Source organism: Rhineura floridana, chromosome 3, assembly GCF_030035675.1.
Source record: "Rhineura floridana isolate rRhiFlo1 chromosome 3, rRhiFlo1.hap2, whole genome shotgun sequence".
In the NCBI taxonomy this organism is placed as follows: Eukaryota; Metazoa; Chordata; class Lepidosauria; order Squamata; family Rhineuridae; genus Rhineura; species Rhineura floridana.
The window spans coordinates 67672380-67698767 of record NC_084482.1 but is presented as its reverse complement, the minus strand read 5'-3'; the positions used below and the strand labels follow the sequence as shown (position 1 = coordinate 67698767).

Below are 26388 nucleotides of genomic sequence, written 5' to 3'. Positions count from 1 at the left end.
ATATCCCACCCTTCCTCCCAGCAGGAGCCCAGGACGGCAAACAAAAGCAGTACAAACACTTTAAAATATCATAAAAATAGACCTTAAAACACATTAAAACAAAACAACTTTAAAAATTCTTTAAAAAAGCTTTAAAAACATCTTAAATAAAAAGGGTTAAAAATATTGTTTAGAAGAAAAAAAGGTTTTAAAAAACATATTAAAAGCAATTCCAACACAGATGCAGACTGGGATAGGCCTTAACTTAAAAGGCTTGTTGAAAGAGGAAAGTCTTCAATAAGATAACAGAGATGGTGCCTGCCTAATATTCAAAGGGAGGGAATTCCACAGGGTAGGTGCCACCACACTAAAGGTTCGTTTCCTATGATGTGCAGAACAGACCTCCTGATAAGATGGTATCTGCAGAAGGCCCTCACCTGTAGAGAGCAATGATCGACTGGGCATATAAGGGGTAAGATGGTCTTTCAGGTATCCTGGTCCCCAGCTGTATAGGGCTTTGTACACCGAAATTAGAACCTTGAACTTGGCCCGGTAGCAAATGGGCAGCCAGTGCAATTCTTTCACCAGCAGGGTGACATGTTGGCGATACCCTGCCCCAGTCAGCAGTCTTGCCGCCACATTTTCCGGCTGCAACTTCTGGACCAACCTCAAGGGCAGCCCCACATACGAGCGCATTACAGTAATCAAGCCTGGAGGATATCAGTTTGTGGACAACAGTGGTCAGGCTATCCCGGTCCAGAAACGGTCACAGCTGTCTTATCAGCCAAAGCTGGTAAAAGGTACTCCTAGCCACAGAGGTCACCTGGGCCTCTAGTGACAAAAGATGGATCCAGGAGCACCCCCAGACTACAAACCTGCTCTTTCAGAGGGAGTACGTCCCCATCCAAAGCAGGCAACCAACCAACCATCTGAACTCGGGAACCACCAACCCACAGTTCCTCCATCTTGCTAGGATTCAGACTCAGTTTACTGGCCCTCATCCAGCCCACCACCGAGTCCAGGCACCGGTCCAGGCCTTGCATAGCCTCTCCCAATTCAGAAATTATGGGGAAATAGAGCTGGATATCGTCAGCATACTGCTGACACCTCGCCCCAAAGCTCCTGATGACCACTCCCAAGGGCTTCATATAGATGTTAAACAGCATGGGGGACAAGATGGTACCCTGAGGCACCCCACAGCACAACTGCCAGGGGGCCAAAAGACAGTCACCCAATGCTATTCTCTGAGAGCGACCTTGGAGATAGGATCGGAACCACTGTAAAACAGTGCCTCCAATACCCATCTCACCAAGTCGGCCCAGAAGGATACCATGGTTAATGGTATCAAAAGGCGCTGAGAGATCGAGTAAGAATAACATGTCGCACTCCTACTGTCCTTCTCCAGATAAAGGTCATCCATCAGGGGGACCAAGGCTGATTCAGTCCCATAACCAGGTCTGACCCCAGACTGGGATGGGTCAAGATAATCTGTTTCATCTTGCAATTGCTGCGTCACAACCCTCTTAATAACCTTCCATAAAAAGGGGGTATTTGCAACCGGTCGGTAGTTGTCACAAATCAATGGGTCCAGGGTGGGCTTTTTCAGGAGAGGTTGGATCACCGCCTCTTTCAAGGCAGCTGGAATCACTCCCTCCCACAATGATGCATTGACCACACTCTGGATCCACTTGGGCAAACCCCCTCGGCAAGCTTTAATAAGCCAAGAAGGGCAAGGGTCGAGAGGACAAGTTGCTGGCCGCACCATCACAAGCACCTTGTCTACATCATCAGACCACATCAACTGAAACCATTCCCAAGAAGTTGTAGCAGACGTTGCACTGGACACCTCATTGGGGACTACAGCAGATGTGGAGGGGACTTCAAGACTGCTATGGAGGCAAGCAACTTTACCCTCAAAATGCCTTGCAAACAATTCACAGTGGGCCTCCAAAGGGTCTAAAACTCCACTGCCTGGAGTTGATGTCAACAGACTCTTGACAATACAGAAAAGCTCCACCAGATGGCTACTTGAAGATGCGATGGAGGCAGAGAAGTGGGCCTTCTTCGCCGCCCTCACTGCCACACAGTAGGCATGGTTATGATGTTTTACTCATGCCCGATCAGCCTCACAGCACGTCTTTCGCCACTTGTGCTCTAGCCATCATCCAGCCTGTTTCATTGCCCTTAGCTCACTGGTGTACCAAGGGGCAAACTGGGCTCCACAATGCCAGAGAGGGAGCTTGGGGGCAACCGTGTCAAGAGCCTGACACATCTCACTATTCCACAGCATGACAAGGGATTCAACAGGGTCACCTGCTCTATCTACTGGGAACTCCACCAGGAAGTGGTCTGACCATGACAATGGGGTGACATCCACCCCCCTATCTCCAGACCACCCCTTCTTCCATCTGGAGCAAAAAACAAGTTGAGGTTGTGACCTGCCCTATGCGTCGGGCCAATGACAACTTGAGACAGCGCCATGCTCGTCATGGAGGCCATGAAGTCCTGAGCTGGAACACAAGAGGCAGCCTCAGCATGGACATTGAAATCATCCAGCATTATCATTCTGGGCTCCTCCAACACCACAGCCGAGACGGCCTCCGCCAGCTCAGACAGAGAAGCTGCCGAGCAGCAGGGTGGACACCAGCAGCAACCCCAGTTTAGTGTCTCCTCGGCCCAACACCAGGTGCTGGCCCTCACAGCCAGCTCCAAGACAGAGTGGTTTCCTGGTGACAGAGATGGAAGTTCTGTAGACCACAGCAACTCCTCCCCCCCCCCATCCCTGCAGCCTGTGCTGGTGCTGCACCGAGTATCCAGGTGGGCAAAGCTGGGTCAGATCAACTCCTCCCAGGTCTCAGTAATGCACACCAAATCAGCACCTTCATCCACAATCAAATCATGGATGAGAGTGGTCTTATTGTGTACCGATCTGGCATTAAATAACAACACACACAGGCCAGTGAGCACAGCAGATGAGAAACAAGGAATCCCTTCATGAGAGGAGTGGCAGCAAGGAACAAGGCACAGATAGCTTTGACCTCATCTTCTATGGTAATTCACCATCTCCCCATGGCTATATTTCCCTCTACCTGTGATCACTGAAATTGGGGTGGCATCACCCATGTTCCTCCGTACTAAGATTCCTCCTAAACACCTGATATGGACCCAACACGAGCCCACCAACAAAGCCTACCAGAACCATTTATCCCAGAAGGCCTCTGCAAGAATTGGGAACAGTCATACCCATTCAAACTTTTTCACACAGGGCCCATCTACTCCCCCTCCTGTCTCACACCCAGGGAGAGCCAGCCTTCTGCCAGTTACAGACTCTCACTCTGAAGGCATCTGGTGACTTTCTCCTACCATTTAGTTCACTGCACAGGCTCTCACCCTGTGCAGGAACTACACATGCATCACACGCCCTCCCCACCACCAATCTCCTCTAGATTGGTTTAACAGATTTTTTTTAAAAAAAAGGTAATAGAAGGGGGGTAGTGCCCTCAGGACTCCCTAAGGGGCTCCCCATGGGGCAACATCTTCATGACATCTATATGGAGCTATAGATCAGGAGATGTGATCAGGTGCCATCAGAATGTGGATGCCCAGCTGTATTTCTCCTTGACATCAGAGTCAGGTGAAGCATTCGAATTAGAACACTGCCTAGAGGCACCAATGAAGCACATGCAGGCCAGTAAATTGAAAATGAATCACAAGACTGTGATTTGGTGGGTTTCAGGTCTGAAAACTGTGTAGACAACCTATTCCTGAGGGGGTTACACTCCCCTTGAAGGAGAATCAAGGAGTGCTCCTACATCCTGCTTTGTCACTGGAGGCCCAACTGTCTTGAGTGGTTCTGAGTGCTTCTTGCCAACTGCAGCAGTTTCTGCCAATAGATAGCCATGCCACAGTAATCCATGCTCTGATACCTGTAACATGCTCTACATGGGGCTGCTCTTGAAGATGATATGGAAGCTGCAGCTAATGCAGTAGCTAGGTTGTTAAGCAGATCACCCAGTCAGAGCCATATATCACCAGCTCTGAAGGAGGTTTATGGGCTGCCAATATGCTTCCAGACTACATTCAAGAAGTTGCTGATAAAGCCCTGAACCACATGGAACCTAACTGTGAAGGAGAACTTCTTCCTATATTGTCCTGCCTGGAATTTAAGATCTTTTCAGTGTCCCACCCTCCAGGAGTTATGCATCATACAGTGATGTAAGAGAGGGCCTTTCTGCTGTGTTGGCACCCTGGCTGTTGAACACTCTTCCTTCTGAGGCTTAGCTGATGGTGACTTTCTTTTTGTATCAATGCCAGCCTAACACATAGTTATTTGATGAAGTATTTGGAAAATATTAATGATTATTCAGCTGGGAATTTTTATAGGTGTTGCTCTGTAGTTTTAAGATTAATGATGATCATGATTTAATGTCCTTATGTTTTCATTATACATTTGTTTGTTTCCCACCCTGAAATCTTGCAAAGATGGGTTCTAAACATTTAAAATAAATAAATTTTATGGGCATTTGGTAGTTAACATCAAGAAATACTATTCATTCTTAAATTATAAACTTCACCCTATCCCACTCTCCACAGCAAATTCCTCAGTTGGGGAAGTCTGTGTGACTGTGTGTAACGCTCTCTCCCTAATTCTAAAATAATTTTAATTTTAATTATTCCCCTAATTGCAAATTGTTCCTGCTATTGCTGGAACAAAAGCTGCTATTGGCCCATGAAAGAAAACTTAGGTTTCTCCTAATGACCAAATAGCAGCTGTGGGGAAGGATAATTCTAATTGGTAAAATAGTATGAAGGGAGGATTTAACACACACACACACAAAATTAATCTGATCTGGGGTTCCCCAAACTATTTATATATTTTTAAAAACATGGCAGATCCAATTATAGATCTCCCAATGTTTGGCCTCTAATCATATTCTCAATGTATACGAATCACATGATGCGCTGCTTTCTGAAGGTGTACATTGTAAGCTGACCTCTTCCACTAAAGATTTCTTTTACTGTATAAGTATCAAACATTTTATGAAAATAATTTGCTTTTAAACAGACTGGCTCCAAAATCCACAGAACAATCTGAAACAAGCAACTTTTCACACATGCATAGGTCCACTGCATTAGCTGCAAAGGACAGAAAGCAGTAGTTCAAGGGTACAAAGCCTAATGAATGATCTTATTTAGAATTCTGGCTCTACACAATATAACAGTAGAATTAAAATTTCACATCAGCCAATTAAAATTCTCATGCAAAATTATGAACTCAGCTTGACTTTTTGTTAATTTTTTTGCAGAAACACGGCGGTTTATTCATGATATTGAAATCCATGGGCCTCAGCATCTAAAGGCCGAGTTGGATTTATGGCACTGTGTTCATGTCAAATCAGCACTTTAGCAAATGTAGATAGTAGAGATAGTAACAACTCATTTGCTTTTAAATAAATATGTGCAAAGACTTGCTTGCAGGAGGTAACAAGTATAAGAGAGCACCACAGTTGATACAACTGCACCCTCTGCTGTCCAGTCATCAATATGTAATAGTAAAGCAGTCACTCTATTATTTCGGATAAAGATACAGCTAAGGAAACATCAGAATTAACACTAAAGTAAATGAAAGTGAAAGTTAAAAGGATGAGAGAGCCTGTGAGTCTTATCTTTTCACTCTATGGAACATATCCTCAGAAGTAAACTGTCTTAACTCCAGCAAATGGTACTCATTAGCAAGAAATGTAGTAAAAGCCTTGCTAAGTTCTCACACTTTAACATTTTTATTTTCTAAGATACATTTTAAATTCAGTAACATATGCATGGAGGGGGGCGAGATGGGATTGAAATAGCATCTAATCACAGAGTTACTTGTGATATTTACTGGGCCCCTCCTCTGAATCTTATCCTCTTTTTGCCTTAATGGGATAATAAAAATAGTAAAGCCTTACCATGCTCCAACATCACCCCGACTGTCTGTTGTGTAATCTTTCAAACCATCCAACAGTGTGTTGTATATCTGGACAACATTACTTTTGCACACAACTTCAGATGGTGAGCCGTCTCCTTTCACCCCTACTGCTAGGCAAACCCTGCAAGGGAAAAACATATATACACTAAATGACTAATACAGCCATATAAGCGTATGTAATATTTGTGCATTAACAACAAACTGAACTCTGCTAAAGACATTCATGAAATGTATCAATCATCAATATTCAGTGCCTCCTATTGCTGTTATCCTGAAATTGTGGGCTTCCAGAAGTGTTCTACAAGCACAGGAAGCCCCAGCTGATGCTGCATCTCAGCCCCAGAAAAATGCGTAAGGTAAAAATAAGTTAAGCAGACAAGTAAATTAAGCATCTGTGTGAGTTTAGCAACAAGCCAAAGAGGCTAGGGCAGTCAACTCTTCCCTCCTTCTAACAGTAAATAACTTAGCTTCCCGGGTAAACAAACTCAGTAAAGAAAAAAAGCTATGATGTAACTATCTGCCTATTGGACAGATACCTTGGATACCCAGCTCTCAATGAATCAGTTTGATCCTTTGATCCAAAGAGAGGCAGGGAAGATGTGTGAGGCCTTCAAGGAAAATGAGAGCAGCATCCTTTTCCTAAGGTGACAGATTCTCTGTTGTCAAAGAGAATTAGGGTCTTGGTGAAGGAAGCTGTCACTTCAAGGAAGAGAAAAGTCTCTTAGTAACACATTCCTTGGGAGATGAAGAGATATTTTCTTGTGCTAAGGATACTCCTCTGAGAAGGGGAGGGGCTAGTAGCGGATTCAATCAGAGACTTAGGGTGGAATGTAGTGCTGTCTCTTGTTCAATCAGTGCAAGGATTTCCCCTTGCACAGTGAAACATTCTTCCCCTCTCCTCCCTCCATGCACTCCCTAAATCTGTTCTAGGGGTTCCTCTATCCCTCAGGAGAATATTTTGAGGAGGCACAGGCCATGCGCAGGGAAAGGAGGGAGGAAAGTCCTGCTAAGCAACAGAAAACTTTGCACTGACAAGACATAGTAATTGAATACTGCCCACAGATAGCTGGGTTTGTGATGACTGTACAGATCACATGGTGACTTGCTGCATGGAAAGCAGCCACATTCCAGCATTGGCCAAGGCCCAACACACCCATAATTAAACACACTTAACAAACAGACATATCGGGCCTAAATGAATGTTTGATAGTAATCTTCTTTGAGCATTTCCAATAAAGATTAAGTCATGAGAGGGAGCAGCGGGAAGAACACAGTAGCTCCACCCACAACATTCTCATCAGACGTGTGGAGGGCAACTTTGTGAAGCACAGAGCCTCATAAAGACTCCCCACCTGTTTTAAAACCCTTATTTTTCAGGTTTCTAAAAGGCATGGGGAGCAACAAGAACAGGAGGCTCCCTGCTTCACATGGTCATCTTCCATCAGTTGGAGGGCAACAGGAACAGTGAAGAGGGGGCAGAGTTAGTGCACTCATCCCCACTGTTACGATGAATTATTTATTTATTTGTTATTGTTAATTGCGTTTGTTAGTAACTTTTTTCACAGGAAAGTAACTTTCAAAATGATACAAACATTTAAACCAAATACTTTAATGGAACTCACTTTACAAGAAAATATAAAAGGCATATCCAAAAAAGCTGAACATACTTTGCAATAGCTTTTAGGCCATCTCTTCTGGATTCAGCAAAGCTCACATATTCAGGGGAAATGGAAGTGACTCCCTTTAATCCTTCTACAACCTGGAACAATACAGTACAAAAACAATATATTAGTATTGTATTCAGCTTGCATGCAAAGAGTTCTCTCTCTTTAAAAAAGTAGAAGACAAAGTGGCTACACACACGCACTTTGCACAAGCACTGAAACTCGTAATCTGTGTTAGCTGCCAAACATCTAGTTCCAGCTTAAATTCATTGTCTATTTGTGTGACAGGTTCCGGACACAAATACTGTCTAACGCAAGCCTCTTCGCTAACCTACTTTATCTTACAAGACAGCATTTTTGTAAGGCAATGGTGAGGAACTAAGCCACCCTCCACAGGCCACTTTGACAGGCGGACAGGACCTGCCAATTACCTGACGTCATATTCAAATTTAAAGCCACAGCTGCAAAGAAAGGAACAATCCTGATTCTTCCTTGGGAATTTGGCGCCACAGCTTCACCAGTCCAGCATCTGACATCACAGGACATCAAGTGATGGACAGGTGAGCATGGCTTCATCAGAACCTCAAGGTTGGAGGTTTCCGCTGCTTTGTAAGGAAATATGCAAATTTGCCCCTTTCCATTTAGCTTTCTCCAAAGCGTGCATCTCTATTTGATGCCCTTTTTGCCCCTATTAACATGGTGTCTGTCCAAATATGTGAATCCATGCAAAGTTGTTCAGTTACAACAGTGAGATGTGAATACCCATCTACTCTTCAAAGGATGATTTCCACAGCAAATTAAGATTAAAGAAGAAGCCATGATAAGAGATTTGGCTATAGAACACCAAACATTGACAACATATTACCTGTTCTTAAATGCTGAATTAAGCAGTCAAATTTAATTCAGAGTATTCTTTTATGTACTTGCAAAAACAAAGCAAAACCCTATAGCTTACCTCCTGAAGCTTGCCTTTTAGAAGAAACTTAGGAAGAGCACCCAAGGCTAATGAAAAGCCACACCGAATCATTTCCTCATGGCTTTGAAGGCCTGAAATATATTGATTCACCAGCTCATCTAGAAAAATAGTATAATTAATTAGAGACTGACATTGAGATGGTGAGGATGGATATCGCTCTTTAGAGACCTAAAATATGGCATATGTTATTCTTGGAGAAAAAAACTGACTTCAGAGTATTGCAAATTTTGTTTATACAATGATTATATATTTAGTAATTCAAAAGATTTACTATGGAAATGTTTTTGTTAGCAAAGCAGAACACTATACTGAACATGATGGCACAGGCCTGATTTTCTTCAGTGACATCCTTTCACAATTGAAGGATGTGTTCTAAAGCAACAATGGGTATAAATCCACTGAAAGTTCCAGGTCTGCATCTCATGAGGATGTTTCATTGGAGGAAGACTCTTTCCAGCAAGTTGCTTTCTGGAAACATGTAGCAAGGTGTGGCTTGTAGAGCACAGCTGTTGGAGATGAAAATGACTTAAAATGAGAAGTGTCCAAGTCCACGCCTGCCTGGAACATGAACTAAAGCTTTTACCTGGTAATCATCTAGCTATAAATAGGCTGATTGTGGTTAATAATTGCTGAAGGAAAGGAATTCTGCAAAGACACAATGCCCTTCATTACTTCTCATAGTCTGGGGCTGTTCAGCCCTAGCACTGACTTCAAAACTAAGCCAGGCTCAAATAGGGGTGGCTTTTCGTAGTACTAGAAGCCCACTATCACTGCTTAAAACAGCTCATCAGCTTGCCCTGTAACCTCTAAAAAGCTCAGAGAAGGATTGAATGGGGAACTAAAGTAAACTAAAGACAATTATTTTCAGAGGGATAGCCATGCTTGAAGCAGAAGCAACACCTTAAAGCCTAACTAATTTATTATGGCATAAGCTTTTGTGGACTACAGTCCACTTTATCAGATGCATGAAGTGTTATTCTAAGTTACAGATATATGGCTGGAGGAAGGATGAGGGGATTGTAAACAGTGAGGCAAGAAGAAAATAAATGTAGAAAGGTACATATGGTAATAATTGCCTTACTAACAGTGACTATTCACACAAAAAAAGTAGTTGATAACAGAGACATCTTGGCATTGGTAAGTCAATTAATACATGTAGGATGATTTTTTTTTAAATGGGTGATATTCAATGCTAGTCCTTCTTAGAATAGACCCACTGAAGGTAATAGATATGACTAACTTAGGTTCATTAAATTCAATGGGTCTACTGAGTAGGACTTAGCTGACTACAACACATGGTGTTGATTCCATCCACAAGCAATAGCATTGAACTTATTGATGTACTGTAATTCAAGGGTCTCATGTTGCACTCTCCCTTTGAAATTGTTTTGTTCTAGAATGGTCACCCTAAGGTCGCTTACAGAGTGTCCTGGGAGACTGAAATGTTCCCTACTGGTTTTTCTACTTAGCCTATTCTGGTGTCAGATTTGCATCCATTTATTCTTTTGCACAGAGACTGGATTGTTTGTAGTATGTAGAATGGAGAAGGGCATTGCTGGCAAATAAGTGGTACATATCACATCGGAGGTTGTGCAGGAGAAATAACCCCTGACGTTATGGATGACATTATTAGATCTTGTAACAGTGTTGCCAGAGTAGACACGGAGATAGAGTTAGCATCTGGGTCTCTTGCAGGGGCTGGTCCTTGTGTCTGTATCTCTGTTGTGGGACCTATTATCACCAGTTGGGGACTGTCTGTAAGCAAGTGCAGAGCCACCACCCAAGGCCTGTGAGAGGAAAGTACCATTGCCCAGGATGGCTTGCAGATCACCGATGATATGTTTGAGGGGTTTCAGCTGAGAAGTGACAACAAGTTGTGCTCTATCATTTCTCCCTTTAGGTCTGTTCTGGGTTACTTTTGGGTACCAGTCTGGTCTAGGTGACCTGTTTTTTCACTTCACTGGGTTGGTACTGTAGTTTGAGGAAAGCCTGGTGTAAAGTCTTAAGTTTTGAGTCTCAAAACTCACAAAAAAACCTGTGAAGAAACTCACTCAGATACAGAGAGTCATCTTTCGAACCAAATGCAAACACTGGGTCAAATGCAAACATTGGTAATTAGGGGGATCTACTTCTAATTTCAGATAGCCACCACAATGGTAAGGTGAACAAACTATTAATTAATCACACTATTAATTACACAAGGATTATAAACAGATTTTGTTCCTAACACACACACACACACACACACACACACGAGACTCTCTCTGAGAAGCAATACAAGTATTTTAGAAGTTTCTAAACTACTGGGGCATATATAAAACACTGAGGCCTGAAGCAGCAGAGGCATCCTATTTTTGCCTATATATTTTGTGAGAATACCTAGATAATGAAATTGAGCCAGCAGTCATTTTAATTTCAAAAACATTCTGTTAGCAGCAAAAGAAACCAACTTAAAAGGTGCCAGAAAATTCACCAAGGGCTATTTCTTGCTAAGTACCCAAATAATGCCTTTGAGAGTATAAGATGGCAGGAACTCTTGAGAAAAATGTGAACATGATAGCATGATAGAATGCACAAAGTCTAAAATGTTAATTTAACAGAAATAATGGCTACAAGCCAAAGCAAGTGTTGAGGAAAAATACAAACAAATTAAGAAAAAAACAAATAAGAAACTGTAGGCAACTGGAAGAATGAAACTATGAATAAAATATTATTAAATATAAAAGAGAAATATGATGACTACCCTGGGCATTTTCCTTTCCATTGCAAAGTGTGCTCCTTGAAGATGTAAGCTAGATCTTTAATCTATGGCCAAAACCCAGATCATCAAGCTCTGCTGGTAAATTATCATGCCCAGTTGCATACAAAAGCTACGCATGTTTGCTACTTTACTTATTGGGAGATACAGCCTTATATTAAGGGGTGGGGGAGAAAACCCTGAAAATTCTTCCAAAATAGAGGACTGTAGTTGGGATGCTGACACCCCCTATAATCTTACTCTTAACAAGCATGCTTCCCTTCAATTGCATGCCCCTTTTCAATTTCTGTTGTCTGTAGGACAGGTTAAAAAAAAAGAGGATGCACGTATGACACACTCTGCATCAAGTGGCACAAGGATTGTGCCTGGATGTCAATTGCTGGATGATGCCTGCTGACACTTGCTATTTTGTGAATCATCCTCTCTCTGCTTTATACATACAAAGCCCTGATCTGTCTACTTTCTTCCCAAGGGATATAGTTGTATTAAACCCGTTACTCGGTATAATTATTAAAAGATCTCATCCTCACATTGTACAAAATTAAAAAGGTAGTGAAGAGAGCTGATTCAGAAGCACGGACATAATCACAGCTTTAATTCAAGTGGCAATTGGGAGTGTTATTAACTAGGTATATTAAATACACAACATTGTCTGATAAATGCGCAAATTTGAATTGTTTCATTTCTCCAGAAGGGACAAGCAATGCATGCCAACTGCTGTCACCTCCAATTAAGTACATCTTAAAAGCACAGATACCTGGGCTGGTCCTGAGAAGCTGCTAACCACTGAGATGTTGATTTAAGGGTTAGCTTTGCTCCTGCTGGAATTTTTCTAGCAAAAAATATCGTAATAGGTTATCCCGTAATAAAGAGATGAGAAAAAATGTGAATCATTACCTCGCTTAGCTAGATTTGCTCCCTCCTCTTCAATGCAGTAATATTCAGTACAGAGAGCAGCTAATGCAGAGACTACTAATTCCTAAAACAAAGGCAAAACACTGTGACCATCAAAAATCTTACCTTTTGATTACATTGCAAAGGAACAAACAGTTATATTGTAGGAAACCTCAATGGATAATCCCTATCCATTAATAATTTTACTGGAATGCACTGTGGGTCCATTCACACAACTGCCATACCTACTTATGGTAATTGAAAACAGCTGCCTGTTTGGGATGGTTAACAGCTTGTCACTGTTTAGAAAATAACATGATGAGAGGCAGACCATGCTGTTTAAACAACACTAAATTGCAGACTATCCTGGATAACGTTCTCCACTCAGTTTAAAGTATCTGAATGCACAACCAACAGTCTATGACTTAGAAATCATTTTAAAGCTCATCAGCATCACTTTGTTGAGTCTAAATTAATCACATTGATTCTAATTTTAGAAGACTTAAGTTAAAGAGTTGAGAATACAACATACTTGATGTTTTCTTAATAATTTGTTCCAATTTAACTCAATTTAACCCAAGCAGGGCCGGCTCTAAAGGGCGGCAAGGTTGGGCCCCGGCCAAGGGCTCCGTGGCCCAGAGGGGCCCCTGAAGGGCCCCTCTTTAGGGTGGGGAAGTAGCACTCCCCTTCCATGATAGAATCGCTGCCACGGATCGCACCGCCTGCCCGTTCCCTTGCTCCGCCCACCTTTTCTGTGTTTTGTGGCTGTGCACACAGCGCTGCCCTTAACCAAGATGGCGGCCAAGGTTTCCTTATGAGGCTGAAGTGTCTGCTGCCATCTTGGTTGATGGCAGCCCTGCATGTGCATAGCACACATGTGTGCCATCAACCAACATTTTTTGCACAGCCACAAAACACAGGACAGAAAGATAGGCGGAGCGAGGGAACGGGTGGGTGGTGCAAGGGCTGCGGCATGCCTGAAGCCGGCCCTGAACCCAAGGGTAGATACATGGTATACACATTGCCTTCCATACCTTTAAAAACAACTATAACATGCAGTAACCATTCACATTAACAGAAGTGATTTAGGCTTTAAGCAAAGCTTGGAAAAGTTACTTTTTTGAACTACAGCTCCCATCAGCCCAATCCAGTGGCCATGCTGGCTGGGGCTGATGGGAGTTGTAGTTCAAAAAAGTAACTTTTCCAAGCTCTGGCTTTAAGCTTAAGTGCATACTCACACAAAGATCCCACACCAGAATAGCCTATGGGGGGGAAGATGGCATTCTGGGCAAGTCTCATTAGGTTTGGGTGCGGCTTTATTACTGCCAGCTTCCTGAACGCCTATAGTTTTTGCTACAAGCCATCGAACTTGTTGGAGCCTCTCCTCACTCCCACAGAAAGGAAGGAAAGAGGGGACCATCATTTATATTTATTTAAACAGGAAAAACTACACAGGCAGAAGATTATATCTTTGTTCACATGTCATTTATCAACAGGCAATACATTTTCAAAAAATATCAGCTGAATTTTTTGTTTTTCATCAAAGGGTTTGGCTAACATTTTCTTGCTTTTAAAATCTGCTTTGTTCAATCATTTCCTATGGTTTGCTAGGGAGTTTCTATCATGAGCCTATTCAATTCCATATAGAGTTCAAAAGCTAGAATAATTAGAGTTGAGTTTCTTTCCTGGATATCATTTAAGTGGCATCAATTTCCCTATTGGAAATAGACAATTGATTATTGCAGAACTAAAATGAGGACAGCCTCTCATTATTCCTGTCCTTTCACAAATGCAGTCAATTTCTACCACATGGAAATATATACCCAAAATTTAGAACCATAAAGTGTTCTGTTCATGTTCTGTAAGAAACCCTAGAAGAATTTAAAGAATATCTTGAAAGCAACATGCATAATATGAAAATGTTTGCTTTTTATTTTTATCAAAACAATCAACTACAATACAAGTATAATAGCTGTACTTTTATTTGTTGTCTTGCATTGCTGGAAACAAGATGGAGACTTTGAAAAGTGTCATTTATCAGCCACTGCCAGCCACCTGGAAGGAAAGTATATTTGATAGTACAATAGTTACCAAAATTTTATCATCATCATCATCTGTTTTTATCAATGCACAACTTTTTAATAAATTCCTAATTCCAGAGTGTGTTCATAAAAACGTACTGATTTCTCCAAATTTAATTGAGCATCCTTAACAGGAATTTTCAAAGCCACCAGTTTAAGTGTTTGAGGTGCATTTTTTTTCAAAATGACAGTTGCTTTGGAGAACACTAAGCTATCATTATGTAATATGTTTCATTTTTTTTTACCATCAGGTTATTAAAAAAGATCCTGCCATCTATCACAGCAGTCATCAATGTGGCACTTGTGGGCACACCTACAAAGGTCTTCCTTGGGACACACAAGAAGCATTCTATTGTACATCAAAAGAATGGGGGGGGCGGCAAGCCCCAATCTATCATATTCTAACATACAAAGGCTATATGAACAGTAGGCAATATATTACTGGGTGATTCACTGAAGGGCTAGAAATGTGAGTGGGATGGCTACTCCACATCTCCTGCAGCTGACATCTCCTTATACCATCTCCTCCCCTTACCTCCATGCACTGCATCCTTTTGCCAATACTTTTCTGAACCAAAATTGAATTTGACAGAGTCATGCATCACAACGCCCATGAGAGCAGGAGGTAACAAGCAAAATATTGCGTCATTTAGAGCAGGGGTAAGAAACCTCTGCTCCCAGAAAAACTTGGCCCACCAGCCATTTCCCCCAAGCTATGCTTATGCACCCATCAGCTGATGTCACTGGTGAGGTCACCTGATGGGATGGAGGACAGGGTTTAATCCTACAGTGGCTGCAAGCCCTGTTCCCAGTAGGGAACAAGATTGTGCAGCCAAAGCAGCAGGATTTAATCCCCACTCATTAGCTGACGGATGGGGATTGCAGCCTTTTGCAAAACTGCTCTTTGAAGCAGCTCTACACTTCTCCTTTAAGTGAGCAAGCAAGCAAGCAAGAGAACAAAGGACCCTGTACAATTAAGGCTTCTTTTTCCTGTCTCCCCCTGCCCTCCACTTAAAGGAGAAGCATGAGCAACTTCAAAGAGCACTTTGCAAGAGCGCTCTTTGAAGCAGTCTCCTACCACTTTAAACATCTCTTGAGCAATGTTAAAAGGAGGGGGAGTGCTGCTTCAAACAGCACTGTTGCAAAGGGCTTTCAGACAGCCCCCGCTCCCGTTTCAGGCTCCAGAGGCTCAGATGGGAGCACGGGGGCTATCTTAAAGGCAAACAGCAGAAGGGCTTTGAAGCTGTTGTAGGTTCCCAAGCGCCAGACATCTAGTTGGCTATTGGGTGCTTGGAAACTCCCACAACAGATTTTGAGAGGCAGGCATGGCCACCTGCCTATCAATCACGTGTGACATAATGATCCAAAAAGGTACCCCACCCCTGATTTGGAAGCATATTAAGGCATTCACAGTCCTAAGGAACATCCTGCAACAATAGGGAATTAGGGTTTTCACACAGTCATACTCTTGACAAGTGAAATCAACAGGACTGTGCATTTGCATGAAATTATAATCTTCAATAGACAGAAAGACAGGAAAAATTTAAGACATCAAAAACATAACCTACCAATTATGGGATCTCCTCTAAAAGGCATTTTTGAAAGTGATAACTTTTCAATTAAAGCGCAGACTGGAAGAAAAAAAATATTGTTTCTGAAACAGCAAAGAGTATAATCTGTGTAAACATGATCTTCTGAATTCAGTGGGCCTCATACACATATATTATTCACACACAGGATGAGAGCTCAAGCAAGTGTAGTAAGAACATTCATAATGGTATTGTGACATAGTAGATGTGTTGTCTTGATATGTATCAACACAAAAAGCATGATAATAAATATCCTACCACAAGGTAATAACTCCAGGGATCTATACATTTTTGCATATCCAAAGTTACTCCCAACCATATCAACTAAAGCATATAGAAATGATATAGGGAAGTCCCAAACAGATTTCTACATACAATCTGGGCAAGTATTCCTTGACTTGAAGTCAGTGGGGAACAACATTCTGCTTATACAGAGCTTTCTAACTGGAGCACCCATGTGCTCCACTACATCAGAACAAGATCCTCCTCTGCAAACCACTTTTGAAGGAAGGTGTCTGTGTATCTTGATATCTAACAAGCCAAACAACAGGTTAGCCCATCCAAGATTTTTCCACTATGGATCAAAAAAGGAGTATTACCAAAAAATGAGAAGGGATGCAACATACAGATCTCTCTTCTGTAGACTGAAAAGAGGACTTTTATAGTAAATCCAAATACTATTCCAAGTGCTAAAGATGGGATGAGGTCCTAGATGGTCTGCTTAAGGGAAGTGAAAGGACTGCTTTCCAGAGCCAAAACTGAATCAATCAGCACAACTGAACTCTGCTCGAGCCCCCAGTCCTTGTTCTGCAGATATAAGGAGGGCAACAGGTTTACTGATGGCTGCTAAAATGAAGCACTGCCAATTTGGAACCTGTTTGTGTTCTGTGCACTTAATTTTTCAACTGGGGGGTGGAATATTTTTTGTATTCACGAGTAGCCAAGATGTGGTTTAAGACAGAACTATGACTTTGGGAACAAATTGAAGGAAGGACTAGCAGCATGCCTGGTGAACCAGTGTAAAAGCTGAACAAATGAGAGAAGCTCAAGACGCAACATTTACTTCCAAAGTACATTTATTTCCAGAATACCAAATACTCGAGAAACCAAAAAAAATCATAATAGCACAGAATGTTATATAATAAACATTTGGATTAAAAATGTGTGTGGCATATGACATACCAGCTGGCCTCATTAGTTCTCCACCCAAACCCCTGAAAAAGAACAAAAAGGAAAAATATATTGACTGAAGAACACAAATTAATATCGATACTAGTCATAACACAGTAATGGAAAAGAGATGTGACACACCATGGGCGCCATGATACTTGCAAAGCCCTTCTTTGGTGCCCCTGGGATGAACCACAATCCCCAGATTTCCAGCTTTTATTAAAAAATATTTCTAGCATTTTTAGAACCTGAGATATGAGGCAAAATTTGCAGATACCTTTCTTCTCATTTTTGGTGAGAAATCAGTCTGTTCCCTCCATTTCAGTGTTTTATTCCCCCTCTCTACCTCCCAAAAAATTCCACACACATCCTGGAAAAATTCCTGTGGATTCCCATGTTAGAGAGAGGATAGATGCATGTGGAAGAAATGTACATGGGGCGGGGGGTGAGTGAGAGAACATATTTGTGTATGTGTAGTCTGTGAGAGATGTGTGTGTTAGGGGGAGGGGAGGCACCTATGAATATGTATTTTGTATGTGAGAGATTCACTTGGGGAAAGAGAGAAAGAGATGTAGATGTATATATGAAGTGTGTGTGGATGTGAGTGAGCTACATATGTGTGCCTATGGTTTGTATGTGTGCAGTGAATATATATTGGTGCACAAGAGAGTGAGTGTGGTGTAGCTACCTTGTATATTTTTCCTGGTACAGTAGGGCCCCACTTTACAGCACTTCGCTTTAAGGCGCTTCGTTAATGCAGCGGTCTCAATTAGATGCAATTAGACTAATACAGTGGTTGTTCCACTTTTATGGCGGTTTTCGGGCATCACACGCCATTCTATTCAGTGAGTTCCGCTTTACAGCGGGGGTCCAGAACGTAACCTGCAGTATGAGTGGGGCCCTACTATACTAGGGAATGCCCCCTGTTCTTACTAGCCAGCAACAGTATCCTTATGTGTGTGAATGAGAAATCAATATTCATTAATAGGCAAAAAACCTTGCAGTTTAAGAACATAACTATAGCCAACAGATATTTGTATCAAACTTTAAAAAGCAGGGAAATTGGGCAGCTATGGTGAATGCACCAAGGGAGGAGAAGACGTGACCTCCTCTCTGAGATATTGGACTGCCCAGAAATTTGTAAAAATGCAAACACTATTTGCTTCCTGTGTAGCTTGGAAGAATTTGATTAACATGTGACTCTGAGCATATGGTGAGTGGTGGCAACACCTACCATCTCCAAAGATGGAGAATTACATTTTTGTATGTTTGCTGGTGTTCTTCTTACTTTGCTTCTTTTCTGTACTTCACATATTCACAGAAACAGAAGCAAAAGAAAATGATTTACTATAGGAAACTTCACTAAAATTGCAAAGTAAATCAAACATATTTAAAGTGACTATCTGAACTATATCAACTGTCTTAATATTGTTGCTTCCTCTCAGCTAAAACTAGATCAGCATAGCACATGTCTTGTTTCTGTTATTTGGGGTAATTGCAGGTGTTGCCACCACTCACCATATGCTCAGAGGCACGTTACCAAATTCTTCCAAGCTACACAATTTGTAGGGCAGTCCAATATCTCAGAGAGGAAGACAGGTCTCCTGCTCCCCTGGTGCATTCACTATAGTTGCCCAATTTCCCTGCTTTTTAAAGTTTGACAGAAATATCTGTTGGCTATAGGTACGTTCTTAAACCACAAGGTTTTTTTTTTGCCTATTAGTGAATTTATATACTGCTCCAGGAGCTCAGGGCAGTGTGCATGTTTCTTCCCACCCAACCCTGTGAGGAGGATTAGCTAAAAGACAGTGACTAGTCCAAGGTGACACTCATGGTTATGTGTGAATCTGAACCTCAGCCTTCCCAGACCTAGTCTGAAATTCTAACCACTGGCTGTCACATATCAAATACCATTTTCCCACATACAGTATGTAGTAATACTTATCGTTCACCCAAAGCCATTAACAGTGAGGATGGAAAAGCACCTATATCAATACGTTTGTATTGAGAGGCATGAGGTGGCGATTGTTGCAGTTTTTCCAGCCAGCAATCCTACACACCTGTCAACATGTGTGAATTGCTGGGAGAGTGAAAGACTTGTGTGCTGTTACTGACATGTTCAACACATATGGTTGTTGAGATAAGGAGGTGAAGGAGGGGTCATGAAGAAACAGAGTAAAAAGAGACTGAACAAAACAAGAGAAAAGAGACAAGATGCAGACAGACCTGTGATGGAGAGTGTGAAAGAAACGAGAGAAGAGTATGTGATGTTGAGTGCAGACAGAAAAAGAGGTGCTAACTTGAAAAATCGATCTGCAGAGAAAGACTTCTGTGATTGGCAAAACAGAGAAAGAGGAAATTTTACTTACCGTGAATTGTTACTTGCAGATTGGAGTGGAGGACATTCTGTTGACAGGGATGATTCTCCCCCTCTGGGAGTGACAGAAAGGCTCCTTTCCAACCTTCTGACTCCTCTCCAGGGGGAGGAGCCATCCCTCTCAGACTGGCAGAGCGAAACAATTCCTCAACCCCTACCAAACAACACACACAGCCCACTTCAAACACACATTCAAGAATGACCCAAGAACTTGAAAGCAAGCTAATCAGACTCAGAAGTGACCTGGCCACAACCCACTCCAACTCAGTGGCAAACTACACAAGACAGCACCTACCAAGTAGAGGAATCAAGAGGAGGGTTGAGTCTCCTTCACTCATCTGCAAATAGCAATTCATGGTAACTAAAAGTTCTGCTTTTGCCAGACTAGAGTGGAGGACACTCTGTTGACAGGGTTGTAGCAGAGTAGCCCCATCCCAGCGCTGGCTTCCTCTGCAACATGCTTAAGTGGGAACACACCCTTGCAACACTCTTCTTCTGAATGCAGCACCAGAAGAAAACACATCCACTCGATAGTGCCTCATGAAGATGTACACAAAAGTCCAGGTAGCCACCTTACAAATGTCTACAATGGGAAACCCACCTCGGCATGAAACCGAAGCAGCCACTCCCCTCAGTGCATGGGCCAAAGCTTCTGCTGGAGACTGCTTACCCAAAACCTCATAGGCTGTCCCAATTGCCTCTCCCAGCCACCTACCGATGGATGAAGTGGAAAATCCACTGCCAGCTGATGGCCTTGCATAGGAAATAAAGAAGAATTCTGATTTCCAGAATTCCTGGGTTCTATCCAGGTACCCACAGAGCATGATGTTCAAGGTGTTGCATTTCTGTTCCTGCAAACAGAAAGGATTGGGGCAAAATGAGGGCATCACCACCTCCTAGAAGTAATAGAACACCGAATTCATTTTTGGAATGAAGGAGGGATCAGGCTTCACCATCAACTTCTGAAAATAAAAAATGAACAGAAGAGGACTGGAAGATAGAGCACCCAGTTCTGAAATGCATCTGGCCGAACTGAAAGTCACTAGAAACACTGTCTTGAGAGTCAGCAGCTTAAGGGAACAAGTTGCCATGGGTTCAAAAGGCAGATCCATAAGAAGAATAAGGAACCAACTGAGGTTACACTTAGAGAACTTATGGACCACCTGTGGCAACTTAGACCTCACCCTCTTTATGAAACGTTTGTACAGAGGGTGCAAATAAAGCACCAGACCCCAAGGACTGGCCAGAACATGCAGAGTGCCACTGCCTGCTGTTTGGTAGTGCTACAGCATACCCTATTTGTGGACGGCCGGTGGGAGGAGAGCAGGATTTCAAGAACACTCCTAGAAAACCCAGCTGTACCAGCTTCTCCTTTTCAGCCTCTAAGCTGTCAGCTGGAAGAGCTCTGGGTGAGGATGAACTACTGGGCTCTCCTGAAGTAAGTCCTCCCTCACTGGAATCCTCCAAGGCTCCCTCACAGACAGGTTAAGCAGATCTGGAAACCATAGAGAGCAAGACTAATAAGGTGTTATCAGGATCATCTCTACCTTGAATTGATGTATCCTCTGCAATGCGTGCTGAATCAATGAGAAGGGAGGAAACATATAAAAGAGCCCCTTTGGCCAGGGTACCTCCACCCGTCACATGCCATCATACGGGAACCAGGAGATGAACAATGTCACCTGAGGGTTTCCTGCTGTGGTGAACAGGTCCATCACCAGGTAGCTGAGCTGGGATACAGCTGGACAAATACCTGAGGGTGCAACTGCCACAAGACACCCTGCTGGACGTTCTGCTGAACCAGTCTGCCATCAGGTTGTCTATCCCAGTCAGATGTTTGGTCCTGAGGGGCAAGATATGGTGCTCTGCCCAACAGAGAACTTTGTTGGCCTCCAAGATGAGACCCCTTAACTGAGTCCCCCCAACCCCACCAGTTCATGTGGGCTTTTGCAGAAGTGCTATTGGTATGATCCAACAGGTGGGTCCTTTGGTCATCTGCCTGAAAAGACTTCAGTCCCAGTCAAATGGCCCTCAGCTCCTGACAGTTTATACTCAATTGCAGCTTCTGAGTGATCCAGACTTTCTGCACCACCTTGTGTCCCAGGTGTGTGCCCCAACTGTACAGGCTGACATCAGTGGTGAGTACCAACTGCTGAGGATCTTCCAGACCCATGCCCTCGAGCAGACACCATGGAGTCAGCCACCACCTAATTATTCCTCAACTTGTCCTGAAGGGTTACCTCCACTTTTGCCCATTCCATGATCTTCTCCTTGAAAGGCAGGAGAAGCTGCTGGAGGAAGTGAGAATGATACTGAGCACACAGTATCAGATCGTCACAGGAAACCATCATTCCCTGAAACTGAGCCAGGGTCATAAGGTCCAGTGACTGCGACATAACAGCCATCTCCACAAGCTGTAATATCTTCTAAATCTGTTCCTGAGTCAGATACACACAATACCGATCCATGTCCAAAGGCATCCCCAAGTGTGTGAGAAATTGTGTGAGTACTACTGAGCTCTTCTCCAAATTGACCACAAAACCCAGGTTCTGTAGACACCAAAGGGTCATCTACATATCCTGGAGACACCTCTCCCAAGATGAAACCCGAATGTCATCCAGATAGGGATGAAGACAGTCCCTCTAGTATGCAGGTGGGTGACAAAGCCACCGACACCCTGGTGAATGCCCTCAGAGCCAAGGGCAGGCTGAGTTGAAGGATCCGATATTGGAAGTGGCTTTTGTTGTACAAACATCAAGGAATCTGTGGTGACTTAGCGGAATAAGAATGAGCAGGTACACCTCAGAGAGGTCAATGGAGGTAACTGAATCCCTTTGCCTCAGTGTGGCAATGGTGGACACACTTTTGTTTAGCCACTTCAAGATGGCCCTGTTGCTGCCATTTTACTTGGCCACCATGAAAAGGACTGAATAAACTCCACACCTCTCCTGCGGACACCTGTTGTATGGCAATCAGATGGTTGATGGCCTTCCTGTAGTTCTGGTTCTTGTCGGGTTTCCAGGATTGTGGAGTTGGAATAAATCAGTTGTGCAGAGTCTGGGAGAATAAGAGCATGTAGTTGGCTGTGACAGTGTCTAGCACCCACCTGTCTGAGGTGATGCTGTGCCACTCGTCTGCAAAGACCAGACCTTGGCCGTGTCAAGTGGAGGCTGGCTTCTTGACCCGTTTGGAGAACCTGGAAGAGGAGGAGGACCACCACTGGCCTGTTTAGAGGCAGACTGTCCCCCACCCCCAGCAAGCTTTGAAGTGAGCATACCCTCTGGACTTCGCAAAGCATTTGGTATTACAAAAAGGACTGTTCTGGCACCCCTTCTGGTCATCGTTTTTCTTGTCCTTTATTTCCACTGAATGCTTTTCCAGGGACTCCCCCAAAAGCTGAAAGTCTAGAGACTTTCCTTCAAGAAGAAGAGTGACCCCTCTTGATGATCACATGAGTTGGAGCGGGCTGAGACAGAATGGCCTCTCTTAGTTCTTGAGAAATACAAGAACCAGGGGGAAAAACTGGGAAACTCTTTCACAGGAAGACTTCCGCATCCCCTGCGAAACCTCAGACCCAAGATCCTTGCCTGCCCCTTTATGAGGGGGACTTTGTCTTTGTGAGACAAAGTCAGAAACATCCCCCCATGGGTCACCACGCACACCACAGCATCATTGGAAATGGGAAAATTCCCCTAGGCTTCCCTCCCCCAAGGCAGCAATGCAATAAATACGAGGAGTCGTCCTTGAGGGGAAAAGAAAACTCCAAGGAATTGCCTTTAAACAACTTCAATAGGGATGAATTATGCAAGAAACCTCCCCCCGGCTATATGGCTGAACTCCTGGATAGCAAGAAGTCTAGCACCCGCCCACCTACCCAAAGGGAGGGAAAACTGTATCAGCAGCAACAGAAGCACCCCTGCCTATTTGCCACTTGGCAGAGCCTGCTTCAGAATCAAGCCTCTCAATCAGGATGTGCAGGCTAACCCACCTACAAGACCAAGCAACAGGCACTGCCTGTTATGGCCAAAACCCGAACTTGGAAGGGGGGGCAGAGTATGGATGGGGGGAAACGTGGCAGAAAAAATGACACCCTGTGCACCACCAACTGCAAAACTGCTGAAGGTTATAAAGAAGGATGCAGGAAAAGGGTAAAAAAAATTTCAGTGGAGTGGGAAAAACAATCCAAAATGGCACTCCTGACAAAACTGCAACCTTCTCAAAATGGTGCTACTACCAAAAAACACAACTGCACTGAGAGTGAGGTGCCTGACTTTCTTAAAATGGGGCTCCCACCCAAACTTGTGAACTCTGTGAAAGGCACAGCTGTTCAAAACAGACTGTTCACAGCACCCATCCACAATAGGCCCCCCGACCTTCTCCCCCATCCCAACCTCAATTAAAACAAAGGGAAAAGGAAGGAAAGGAGAAAAAAAGCCGGGAGACCCAGTAACAGGCACAAGTTAAAGTCAGTAATACTCAACAGTCTGAACAACAGGGCTGCAAAGTAAGCCCAGCCCACATCCTATCAGCCCAACAGAGGGAGGCAGAAGATTAGTAAAGGACCCTGTATGTCACTCCCACAGGGAAGATCATCCCTGTCAACAGAGGGTCCTCCACTCATCTGCCTCAAGTCTTTAACGTTAAATGCATCAGTCTCAAAAGTATTGTGTTCTGTGAAGTAACTTTGTGGTTTATCATAAGTGCAAATCTATTCCACTGTATGACTGTGAGCCCTAATGTTTTCAGTGAAAGAGCATACAGTTTCTTAACCCACTGCCTCTACACTATTCATTACAAAGGACCTATTACTTCATCCCAGTGATATAACTCCACTGCTTTTGCTGGAGTCACTCATTTACATAACAAACGGAAATCAAATTATTTGGTCTTCCGAGAATGTGTTTCTTATTACTCTTGTTTTTTTAAGTTTGTTGTTGTTATGTGCCTCCAAGTCGACTACGACTTATGGCGACCCTATGAATCAGCAACCTCCAAGAGCATCTGTCATGAACCACCCTGTTCAGATCTTGTAAGTTCAGGTCTGTGGTTTCCTTTATGGAATCAATCCATCTCTTGTTTGGCCTTCCTCTTTTTCTTCTCCTTTCTGTTTTTCCCTGCATTATTGTCTTTTCTAATGAATCATGTCTTCTCATTATGTGTTGAAAGTATGATAACCTCAGTTTCATCATTTTAGCTTCTAGTGATAGTTCTAGTTTAATTTGTACTAACACCCAATTATTTGTCTGTTTTTGTAAGAGAAATCTTCATTCCAGAAACAGGCAAATAAAACCATGGGGTTTTGTTTTGTTTTGTTTTGATGTCCTTTAACAAATGGCTGCTGCTATTTTCTCAAAATCAAAGAAACCACTTCTCAGCTGGGCACCTTCAGGGCACTGCACCTTGATTGCTCTTTAGAAAACAAGTTCAGCTTGTTTAGCAGAGTGCTTGCCTATTACAAGCTAAGTGACTCGCTATTACAAAATGATCCAAAGCGAAGTATTTTATAAAGCATTTCAAAGGTATTTTGATATCCTGAAACTTATCACAAGTGAATAATTCCATTATGCAAAGTATTATTTTGTTTGTTTGAAGTCTTATTGATAAGAAAGACACTATTAAGCACCTAATGAAACCAACAAATCCAAGCTTGTGTTTTGTGACAAAAAGTCAAATTATACCCAAGCTCCACCTTGATATTAAAAGAATTTAGGACAAGTACAATAGCCATTGTAATACCTCTATAAATATTTAAGTATTATGACTCAGGCAAATTAACGAATGTGCCAAATGAAGCAAGCTGCTTCCCACTCCCTCAAAGGATCGTTCATATTTAAAATAGTAATCTTGCTCTCATAAATTCTGGTTCAGTTCTACATTTTACACACATGGAACTGAACATGCATTGCACATAAAAACAAACTTATAGCCAAAAGGTGCAACTAAGCACACATCTAGTATACACTTTGCCCTACCTTTCCAAACTCAGAATTATTTGTAACATTGCTACAACGTACTTATATATAATGGGGGGGGGGAGGACTCAAAGTTTTAACGTGTATCAATGGCTTTTTTTCTCTACATCTTCTTCTAATAAAATCTCCAATCTTGAAATACTATTTAAGCTCAAATCTGCCTTTATGAACGCATACTCCCTTCTCATTATTGAAAGCATGAAAGAACAGCAACTGAACCAGCAACTGCATCAGATGAAAATAAAACAGAGCCTGTGCTGGACAGAGAGAAGAAGGAAAAAGGAGACATGATTATTTTGTTGAATCATTTTCTGGTATTCTAAGTGTACAAGTTTCAGGGCTGGCCAAACAATTTAGGCAACACAACCCACCATATGGGGCATAAAAGGTATCACCTCTCTCTCTCACTGACTGACTGACTGACTGACTGACTGACTGACACACACACACACACACACACACAAAGAGAGAGAGAGAGATGGTCACATAGTGTTTGCCCTTCAAGGAGGGAATGCTGTGCATTTAATGCACCACACAATGTGATGGAGTAGTATCGGGAGCACATGTATGCTGTTGATGGATCCAGGGCATCTGCCACTGTTCAAGTAAAGCACATGTGTCTGCAGTTTGGCTTCTTGGAAGTGGTAATGGGCTGATCTGCAAAACACAGCCTTCAGGCATATGAATAGCCAGTACACAAAGAAGGGAGGGAGAGGCTTAGCTGGGCTGAAGATCAGGAGGAGGTGCTACACACACACGCACACACACTCTTCAGCCATTTGCATTTGGGTAGCAAGCAGATCATGATGTGTGTATGCAAGTATGGTAGCCTATCTGTGGTAAGAGTGGAAAGGAGAAAGGAGTGGAAACTGGTAAGAGTGGAAAGGAGGAAGCTTGTCTTCTATGAAACCTTCTCCACTGCATCTTGAAACACATTACTATTTGAAGAAATGTGGACTG

The 26388-nt window shown here is 42.9% G+C and overlaps 1 protein-coding gene across 5 annotated transcripts in view; it reads right to left on the bottom strand.

Annotated features, from left to right (window-relative positions):
• Positions 1-26388, bottom strand: part of TBCD (tubulin folding cofactor D) — a 213888-nt gene that overhangs the window by 29559 nt on the left and 157941 nt on the right. For all 5 annotated transcript variants that reach the window (XM_061616465.1, XM_061616464.1, XM_061616466.1 and 2 more), the window contains exons 24-30: positions 17092-17123; positions 15889-15951; positions 14218-14294; positions 12243-12324; positions 8567-8685; positions 7615-7706; positions 5928-6068 (exon numbers count right to left, since the gene is read on the bottom strand). In XM_061616465.1, the coding sequence (XP_061472449.1) occupies positions 5928-6068; positions 7615-7706; positions 8567-8685; positions 12243-12324; positions 14218-14294; positions 15889-15951; positions 17092-17123 (606 nt within the window). The remainder of the gene's footprint in view (positions 1-5927; positions 6069-7614; positions 7707-8566; positions 8686-12242; positions 12325-14217; positions 14295-15888; positions 15952-17091; positions 17124-26388) is intronic.